This window comes from Achroia grisella, unplaced genomic scaffold, assembly GCF_030625045.1.
Source record: "Achroia grisella isolate CSIRO2021 unplaced genomic scaffold, CSIRO_AGI_Agris_v1 utg511, whole genome shotgun sequence".
NCBI classification, from domain to species: Eukaryota; Metazoa; Arthropoda; class Insecta; order Lepidoptera; family Pyralidae; genus Achroia; species Achroia grisella.
Genome location: NW_026712905.1, coordinates 5,537,310 through 5,548,643, shown reverse-complemented (window position 1 = coordinate 5,548,643; position 11,334 = coordinate 5,537,310). Strand labels below are relative to the sequence as shown.

Sequence of the window (11,334 nt, the reverse complement as noted above, 5' to 3'; positions counted from 1 at the left end):
TAATATTATAATAATAATAATACGGTTGATGTAGAATCAGTTATGATCAGTAAGACTATGAAATTATTACTTTCAGGGATTGTCTTAAATCTGTTACACATGATATACCTTATAGAATATATATTTGCAAGTAAGAAAATCGTGGTATATGGTTCTGGGAGTGGACGTTTTTTTAACCAGAATAGTATTAGTAAAGTTTAATACTGTAGTTAGTCCCTATTGCACATGATGCATCTCTCTTCACGTTATACTGGTATAGTAAATAAATTATAATAAAAAAGCGAAAAATAATAAATTACTTGTTAAGAAAATAGATTGATACGATTTTGATGTTATATGTGATTATAAATGTAAGATAAAATTAAAAGAATGTGGTCTGAATTAGAAATCTACGACATGGTTGCAGGTTCTATCCTTTAGTTTCTATCTTGGTTCATAACTTTCTTTTATATTTTCTCTAAATAATATGTGTATGTGGCCATTTTTATATTGTATAACGTCGCCAGTATTTGTACCTAGATAGACAAAGTCGTCTGTTTGAATAAAGCTATTACATTGGTCACATATTGCCAAGCAACTTGTTTGTACGATGTCTTTCGGTTGAAGGGTACTGCAATAAAGCAGTGCAATTACAGAGTATGCGAAGCCATGTATTCGTGATATCATGGACGTAACATGATGACGTATCTATATGGTGTTCATACATGAAGCTGACATCACGCCTCACCATCAGGAGTAGTCCATCACCTCGTCGGTTTGTTTACCAATCCCGTTGAATAAAAAAAGCATATTTGTTTTTGTCTCAATATATTACTGCTATCAAGATACATACTTTTGTATTGTTTTGTTTTGAAGGATGATATAATAGAAATTCGAATCGTGTGTGGTACAATGCTATCTACGTCCACATCTATGTTCATATTGCTGTTTTGAATAGCTATAGAGAACTGTTGACAGTTTTTTATGGTCTAAATCATGTATGCCATTCGAATTCATATATAAAATCAATACAAATGCCTTGTTATAAACGTATGATCAATATAGAAATCGCCATATATAGCTATCAGTACAGTTGGCAACATATAAAAAACAATAATACTGATTAGTAGTCTATTACACATGTAGTCAACTGTACTCGATACATGTGTCATTTGAGAAGAGCTGGTCATAATAGATGTTACATTTAAATATAACCTGCCCCAAGTTAACGAATAATCGGCCCCAAATAAAAATTTTAGACTATACACATTTACTTTTTGTATATAGTGTTAATTTATTCCTTTGAATTTAGTTATTTATTTATTTTTGGAAATATGGAATGGCCATATTTCAGTTAAATTGCTGTTTTCCACTTTTAATGGTTTGATTTAACAAAAATAGACCAGTTTTTCTATTTATGACACAGTATCTAAATATAATTATTTGAAGCGAAATTTCTTAATTTAATTTTATATATACTCAATATTAGCTGACGTATTGGCATGATACGAGTTAAATTATCCTGTATATATAAATTATGATTTTCAGTTCATTAGTCTAGGAAAGTATTGAGATTCTAAAAAAAATGTTAAGTATAATTTAGGTAATTTCCAAATTACAATGTGTTCATTGTATACCTAGTGTTGCTAGTGTAGTAGTTGGTAAGGGAGCGTCCCTTACCCTGAGCTAAGTGGTGTATCGAATCGTGTTCATGTGTCGATAAGAATCAATTGAATCCAATATGTATATCTTTGAAATGAAGATAACGATATGATGTGTTGTCTGTATTATTTCCATTCCTTTAAAATCATTCTTTATTATGATTACTTTGTTTGTGGCAGGTCGCGCCATTATGACTTATTACTTTGTACCTAATATTTCTTTTTTTTTATTGTAATGAACTTGACATGTTAAATGACTGAATGTATTGCAATTTCCTTATGTAAACTAGTTTTTATGTAATGTAACTGTTAGGACGTTCCGAATAATATTCAATTTTGAATTCAGCTTGTATGTCGTTTATTAAACACACATTTTTTCTAACGGTTGTAAATTTTACGTCATATATTCACTGTCAACCAAAGAAAGTAATGCTTGAGTAATTGTCCTGAATTGTTACAACAAACCTGCAATTTCAATCGTTATTTCTATTTTATGTAAGCATTTAAGTTAGTGCTATAATGTACCTTTTCCATCCACTGGCGGGATAGTTTTGATCTGATCCTATAAAACCATTAAAAAAGAAAACATTTTTCGTATTTTTTTTACTTACCTAAAGAAATGGAATTTTTCACGCAATCATTTATGGAATCACTAATTTTAGTTTGCAATAATTATGTCTAATAAATTATTTCTTATTATATGACATTATTTTATAAAATAAAAATTTGGAGATGCCGGGGATCGAACCCGGGGCCTTTCACATGCAAAGCGAACGCTCTACCACTGAGCTACATCCCCTTTTGTAAGTTTCTTAAAAATCGTAACCTCTTAGTATTTATTGACAAAGTTGTAACTTACACAAGGTTAAGTTAAAGAAAAGCCTGAGTATTGCATATTTGATATGTAAAATGATCATATCATATATTATGATATGGTACGCTTAGCAGGTGTGTGCCTCACAAGAGTTATATCTACAATTCTAATTCTATGAAACATTCGCAATGTAAATGCCAGCACTTATTAACTCCCAAAATGAAAGTACATTTACATGATTTAATTAATTGAAAAAAAAGGAGTTATTTTTTCCCATATTTCTAATTGATAATGAATCTTTAAGAATATTCTGTATGTAATCATACAGAATATTCTTAAATATTCGTTCAGGGATCGTTCTATCTTAATAATATTCTAAACCCGAAAGTTTGTAAGATTTTGATGAATTTTACGGTAATATACAGCTTATGCATCAGAATAACACAGGCTATATTTTTATTGACATTTAACGCGGGTGAAACCGCGGGGACAGCTACTATCAAATAATGTTGGTAGGCGAATAATTAAATATTTATTATAAAATGTAATAATGAAATCACCAGTGACTTCGCTTGATTGGTAACATCACATGGTTTACAATAATATTTAGTATTTAACTAAAAAATGCTTAGTGAATTAGTCATTTTAGAAATGTTATTTTATTTATAGAGTATCGTCTGCTGAGGATGGAGCTAGGTCGGCAATTTGTGAGTTGCATTACATATTTTGAATCGATATGGATATAGATATCACAGGGTAGCTAATACTATCGTATTAAATATTTATTATAAAATGTAATAATGAAATCACCAGTGACTTCGCTTGATTGGTAACATCACATGGTTTAGATATCACAGGGTAGCTAATACTATCGTAATAAGGCTACTGTTTCAATAGTAGTAAGGACGGCTCGATTTGGAAGGGAAATTTAATAGAAAAATTGAATGGTAAAATTTGTTTATCATTGCTATATTTGACATATAGACAATTCTACATACTATATTTTAAAATATAGAAGTAAGTAGGCAAATAGAAATAGAAAGTCTTTATTCAAATAATCTTAATGTAAGCAGTTTTGAATAGTCATATTTTTTATTCTACCACTCATTCAGAAAGCAGATTCATCACATTCACATAAGAAGAATGAGCAAGATACCCGCATGTTGACAAAGAAGAAAAAACTTGTATATATTAACATAAACTCAACAGGTAATAGGTTTGTATAAATTGTAATTGTCAATTCAATTTGCTAGTTACATATTAAGACGGTCTTTTGTTTTAAAAATCAATTATTTTTATATTAAAGTAGACTGTAATACGTCATCTGCGTGGGTAACTCAGTCTCCTATTTCTGCCGCGAAGCACTGCTTTTTATTATGTTTCGGTTTCAGGGTTAAATAAGGATTTAATTTACTGTCATGCCTGTTATCTCGTAATTATACATCTTAGTTCTTAGCACGGACGTCACAGGATCACGTAATGGTGCTGTTCTTGTATATATTTGACGGCAGTTAACTTGTTTGCCATTTCAATTACCTATTTAAAAATGCTGTTCCTAAAAATAAAGTTCAGCGAGAGCTATCTTTAAAATCTTTGAACTGATATGTATAGTTTAGTTCTACGTACTTAATCTCGACATTGATCGAATTGACGAAAAAATAATTCTGCTTTTATGCCCTTTTGAATATTTCATTTCTTTTTAGAAAGTTTGTCAGCTAGCGTCGGTATGTCGATTTTCCCATATATGTATCGTTCGGTACATATTTTTTTTTAATTCATTGTTATAGTGCGTAGATACTTTACATCTTATTTACTCTGTTTTTTTTCAAACCACGTAGGTGGCAAACGAGCATACGGCCCATCTGATATTAAACGGTTACCGTAGCTGTGTTAAAATAGAAAAAAATAGTATTTACTTCGGTAAACGTTTATTCAAATTTATATTTAATCTATTATTAATAACAGAGTGATCGATACTTATAGTGAGTAGGGTAGTACCTACCAATGACTATTTCACGGTTTTGTAGATATATGTTAGTATTTGAAGGTGGTAAATAAAAATAATATCTATTTAACGTCAGGTATAATATTTTTATTACATATATTAAGAAATAGTAATACTCTGTACATCATACCCGTAGTGACATGCGGTAACAGTGTTTAACAATGGTTCTTATTCTATTACTAAATTTGACGATATCTTTGGAGAAAAATCAGATGGTATCTATATATTGAATTGTATACAGATATATTTGATGCAGTGGCTTAAATAGGAAAAAAAGAACTTTAAAGATAAAACATGGTAGATATTATAATACGACTATGAATCTCCGCGTGCTTTTTCCATATGCCTATATTTTTTTAAAAATACGCTCTGCGCTCACTATCATTCAGCTAATATCTTATCTATATATATCCATTAATCAGATTTACAAAAAATACTTGTATGTATCTACACGCTTTTTTTTTCACTGTACATATGTACTAGTGCTATTAATACTTAGTTGGCGCGAAATAAGTTACAAACCCTAAAAAATAAAATTCTACATAAATCTCCTTACAATATTTTTTTGTGTCGCATTCTGATGACTAGACAGTTCAATAATAATTCACTAAATACAGATTCAGAAGTCATTTATAAAGAACATACAAGTTAATTCTTGTTTATAATCAATAATTACATTTAGACTACATTTCAGTAGATACCCTTAAAATTAACGTAGTGAAGTGCCACCATCTATGACATAATTACACCCGGTGATGCTGGTAGCCTGGTCACTCGCCAGAAATGCAATCAACGCCGCCACTTCATTGCACTCTACAGCTTTCTTCAATGGCATATTACCCACAACATTCTTGACAAACAAATCTAATTGCTCCTCAGTTAAACCTATATCCTTTAATAAATTTGTCTTCACAAATCCAGGGTTTACGGAGTTCACTCTAACGCCATCTGGCGCCAATTCCAATGCAATGCATTTCGTGAAATGGTCTAATGCAGCTTTCGACATGTTGTACACCAATGACATAGTGCTAGGTTTCGAGCTAGCTAAACAAGAAGTATTTATTATGCATCCTTTACTCTGCACAAGATGTGGAACGGCCAACATAGTTAAATGGAATACAGCTCTAATATTGGTTGACATAATTTTATCATATGATTCCATGTTTGTTTTCTTTATACCACCCATATCAATAATTCCCGCATTGTTGATAAGCACGTCCAGTTTCCCGAAATGCTCTATGGTTTCATCTATAATTCTTTGTGCGTCCGCGTCCTCTGTGACATCAGCCAGTATTACTAGAGGTTTGACATTTTTAGCCTTTTCACAATATAGAGATATCCTTTTTAAATTGTTTTCCTTTCGGCCAACTAGTGCCAATTTTGCTGATAGTTTCGACAAGTGTATAGCTGCTGATGCACCTATTCCGGAGCTTGCACCGGTAATCAATACAACCTTTTCAGTAAATTCCATAATTAAAGTCACTTTACTCACTTGATAACTTATTAGATAAACGTTTAGCGTCCAAGGTTAAACATAAACAGCTGTTTCGAGCGAATGACACGAATTCAATATCGATAATAAGTGGAGAAATAAACAATACTTGCGTGTGTCAAAACTGTCAAACTCGATTTGGCATCAGTGTTGCTTATAGTATAGTTCAGTTTTCTACTAAGAAATTATTTTAAAATCAGATTAAGTGACTTATAAGTTACATTATGAATAGAAAACCCCAATAGAATCTATCGCTGACATAATAAATATTTACAAATCGTACTTACTTAATAGGTACTTTACGTTTTTTTTTATTAATTATAAATATGCAATGGTGCAATTGGCGACAATTGGATGATCATAAATTGGTCAATTAGTTCTTGTAGAGAACTCATCAGGAAATAAACATGATAGTTGACCAGGGATGACCGTGTGGAGGTGGACCTCACATAGTATATTACCAGCATTGGGGGCACTAGTCCCGATTACTAACAATCTGCTTTCCTTAGGTATTCTTATATATCAAGTATACTTGTGAAATAAAAGCTATTCTCTGAAACAACTGAAATGGGTAAGGCGTATAGTAATTTATGTAATATGGTAGTTAATTATACTATGGCAACACTGTTATGCGGGCACGTGACATGAATGAACTACGCATATTTTATAAAGTGCATAACGTTTACCTATCTCATTCTTTTGTTTTTATTATTTATGAGACTATTCTCATAAACCATATAAATAAGATATATAAATAAGAAAAGAATAATTAATCTATTCTCATAAATAATTTAATTAGTAGTATATGTAGGCACACTAATATTTCATTAAGGAATTATTATAATAATTATTAACCATACTTTAGTAGAGTATAACTAAATTCAACTTATTACACACATGTGTATCTATTACCGAACAGAACAATGTAAAAGTAGACAATTTATTTTATTACATTGAATAGAATTTACACGCTCACAAGTATCTTATCAGATTGGCCTAGACAGTAAGTTAAGTACCTAAGTCAAAGCCGTACGTAATCAATATATAAATATACTTTTAATTTCTACCTACGTATTTTATTGCTATACTAATATGTACCTACATAGGTAGGTATATAGGGTACGTTACGCCTGTAATAAAAAAAATCTAGTGTAGGTAAATATCTGTTGACATATAGTTGTTGAAAATAAATAATCTTTCAATTTTCTCGTACTTGAACTGGGGAATCTACGAGTATTTAGTTATGTATTTGCATTCGGAGAAACTACAAATTAACATAGACAATTGATACAGGAAAGAGCATTTTTAGATTTGTTTGTTGTATATTTCAAATTTATTATTGAACCACAAAACTTACAATAAAATATATAATACTTATAATATACTACAAAACCACACAAAAAGTATGTTTTATGCGATTGTTTTCTATCGCGAATGAAATCTTTCGCGTTATATTAGGAATATCTATACTTATACTATATTTTAATACAACAAATAGGTAAGGACATAGTACTTATCTACTCACCGATGCTGTACAAGTCGTTTGCTTTGCTATTCATCCAGCAAGTAGCTTATTTTATTAGCTGTTTGAAGGGTGAGATAAAGTCGTGACACATTAGTTCTCCGGAATGAGGGTACTACCGTATTACTGGCATCATAACGTGATGACGCACATGTATCAAAATCTTTTTTTATGTATCTAAATGTACCTAATGGTAATTCAAGAGATCGGTCACTTGGTAGTATGTGCCAAACATTTAAAAACCCAAGAATTAGATGTTGTTAAAATTCTACTGCTATGTAATACAACAACAAAAGGTAGCATGTATAACCTATGAATACAACATCTAATGCTCCACACGCATGCAGAATTCCCGAGATTAGACCAGCTATATTTCACGTGTCTTCCAGCTCTCAGACATCATACTATAACATAAATGGGAAAGTTTGTAAAGGTTGCTTCTTTTTTATGCATAAACTACTGCATAGACTTGTATGATATTTGATATAAGTACTGCTACATCATATAACATATTTACAAGTAAGATTTAATTAACAAATTAACGGTGGCAACAATGCGATTTGCATCATAGGTACTGTTATAGTAAATTCAACGACTGATAAAAAATTCTGTAACTAAGGACTTTTAATACGAAATTCTATTTACCACTTTTAATCATGTCTTTGTTAGGTAGGGTATAATATATGGTTAATGCGACAATACCCACATGACTTACTAAATCATACGATATCAGTTTGTAGGGCAAGCCATTCGTCTTAGGAGCACATTTACATATAAAACATGCCTATATATCAATTCGGCCACGAATGCAATTTGTGAATGGTGCCCATAAATAACTATTTCCCGTTCGACATGGCGACCCTTCGTTTATGCGGGCAACATTGCTCTATGTTTTCCTGCCATTATTTGACAGATGCGTTCCGAATTTGAAAGCTGGAAGGATTTTTCAAACGGGCCCAACCCGCTCAAATCAACCGTAAAATTCAATTGTACTACAATAAATTTGGTCGCTTTGAAAAATGTTTCGGTTTCTTTTTACAGGGTTTATGTAAGTCGTAAATATTTTTGGCTGTACCTAGTAGGTATAAATTTTAATACAGCACTTTGGTTGTTGTGTTTTCATTTATTTAGTTGTAGGTACGCGATGAATTTACAGATTTCTTAAATAACTAAGTAGGTACTTAAATACAACGCAAAACGCTAATTTAAAATGTAGTTTGTAAAATGTAGTTTAAAATTAATATGGAAAGTGGTTTTTTATCAGTAGGTACATTACACTACATTTTATCCAAACGTTAACCGATCCAGAACGGAACTAATACAGGTTATTGGTTCTTCGAACTACTTATTACATAATTATGTCATTAGTTTTCTCACTATTTTTTTAGATTATTATGTGACACGCGTGACACTATCATGTGTTGCCATTGTTTTAAGGAACAATATGTCATGTCTCCAAATCCTGTAATTTCACTGACTTATCTCATCTTTTAACAGAAACACTTTTTATGATGTTATGCTCCAACGTTTTGGTGGCTGAATTGGAGATTCAAAGCTTTGACTCTCACAGCGAGTCTTTATAAAGTTTACGTCAGAAACCTTTTAATTTTAATCACTCTTTTTAATCTTTTTATAGTAGAATATTCTAGAAAATAGAACCAGGAAAGTTACATAAAATTACAGCAATTCGTCTCGTCTCGTTCGAGCGCAATGTGTCTGAACCGCGTAACGTGTGTATCGGTACATAAAAGATTCAGTTTTATGTGCGCGCGCGAGGCATGGCGCTGTTACGTGGATCTATAGCTGGTAGCCGCTGATCTATCGACCAATCCGCCGATTGAATGTACTGCGGATAATGAATGGAAGCTTTACACCAACATTCGGTGCTGCTAGATTACTTGGTTCGATCTCAAGATGGCATCAGGCACGGTTGCGTAGTTCTTCCTCTCCAATTATGCCTCTAATCGTCTAATTGTACCAATATTTCAGGCGTCTGGTCATTGTCTAATGGCATTATGTAATGCTTTTACTAACAAAATATCTATATAAATAAAATATACTAGTTATTACCTATACAATATATATTATTCCATGCTATTCATGCTCCCCCTACCACTTTTGTTGTTTTTTCTCTATCTAAAGGTTGTCTGGAAGAGATTGCTTCTTGCGATCAGACCACCTTTTGGCTCTATATCTCTTTTTTGTACAATTCTTGTGCTTGCTTGGTACAACAAAACCTTTATAAATAGATAGTGAATTGAATTATATTATTCAAACTGGTTTGTGATAACTACTAATAATATAAAGAATCGTCAGTAATTAAAAGTAAGAAGTGGTATTTTTCTCAATTCCACCGCGATCCAATAAAGAAATGCAAATGAGCCGCTAAGAATTATTGCATTGAAGATACGGGACGCTTCCGTGTCGATAGTCGGGGAATTGTCGATAAAGAAAAACGTATATTTATGTGATTAGTCAACAGCAATATAAAAAAAATATTATTAAGTTATTAAGTGAAACTTGTAGTTGATTTTTTTTTCATTTGTGTTGCCATTAGCCATCTTGCTTAATTCTTCTTAAAATCTGATTCAAATTCTTGCCTAAATTAGGGTTATTTATCTACTTTCCACACACACACACTTTATATGTAATTACAAAAAAATCATGACTAATCCCGTTTTTTTTTATTATTTTGATGCTGTTCGCCACAGTTTGCCTTTATACCTTGCAAATCCTTCTAGTATAAAACTTGAAAGATTGTGAGAAAGTATGTAGTTATGAACCTATTTTACGCAATTCTGTAGAGTACTAACTAGTACTCTACAGAATTGAATAAAATTTGATGCACAGATAGAAGATAATTATTATTTTACATTTCAATATAGATACGTATTCACGCTAGGAGCGCCGTGGGATTCAGCTATAATAATAACCCTGGACAATTCACACAGCGTTATTTAGTCTCAAGCTTCGCAGAGCATGTGTAGTAGTTTAGTACCAACAGGTACTAAACAAATACAAATATTTTTATAATTAATATAATTTTGTTTAAATACGTACATATATAATATGCATACAAAAACCTTGACCAATACAACAATTATACTCATGAATATTGAACGCATATACCGTGCGAGGAGTCGAACTCCCGGCCATCGGAAGTAAGATGATGTGCTAAACCGCTAGACCACTACCTATATTTGTATCATTTCAAACAGTACCTAATTAAAATTAGTGCAATATTGTATCGGTAACTTTAAAATAATCTAAAAAATTAAGTACCAATTAGTGATGTTCGACAAAGTTGTCGATAACTTGTCACGTCTACAACTATCTCTGCCCGCGCCCCCTAGCGGACTGTAAAAAAGTTTTTATTGTTAATTCCCAGCCGGGCATTATGCGTTTGCACTTATTCTACATTTTACTGCCTCCATTGCTCGTTGTCAATCTGTTTGTAAATGAACTTCCCCGTTTGTTTTACTATCAACGGCGTGTTTATTTTGTTTTGTGGTTCTTTTTGATTAGGTAACATTTCTTATTCATGGATATATCGTAAAGTTCTTTTTGTAGCTGTTTCAAATGTTTATGTTGCTGTTAGTGTAGTTAATTAGTTGTGGAAATAATATCTAGACATTTATAGGTAACTATTGTATAGAGCAATAAAACGGTCCTTACGTAACCATAGTTCAGGTATGCAATATTATTTTATCTGTGGTTCAGGGGAGCAAACAACATTTGTTTCGCCAGGTGGCATATTATTAAAATTATATTAACGAAAAATAAAGTAATTGTAGTAAGGAATAAGATAGAGGATTTACAAGTATTTATGAAAAAACTAAAAATACTGAATGCGTCACAGTT

At 31.6% G+C, this 11,334-nt stretch overlaps 1 protein-coding gene and 1 non-coding gene across 2 annotated transcripts; both read right to left on the bottom strand.

Moving 5' to 3' along the window:
- Positions 1–2,367: 2,367 nt before the first annotated feature.
- Positions 2,368–2,439, bottom strand: Trnaa-ugc (transfer RNA alanine (anticodon UGC)). The gene has a single exon. It is a non-coding gene; the product is annotated as a tRNA-Ala (tRNA).
- Positions 2,440–4,943: 2,504 nt separating this feature from the next.
- LOC131846372 (meso-2,3-butanediol dehydrogenase-like) lies at positions 4,944–6,072 on the bottom strand. The gene has a single exon (XM_059195644.1). It carries the CDS (start codon positions 5,928–5,930, stop codon positions 5,169–5,171), a length of 762 nt encoding a protein of 253 aa, XP_059051627.1. The 5' UTR covers positions 5,931–6,072; the 3' UTR covers positions 4,944–5,168.
- Positions 6,073–11,334: the final 5,262 nt, after the last annotated feature.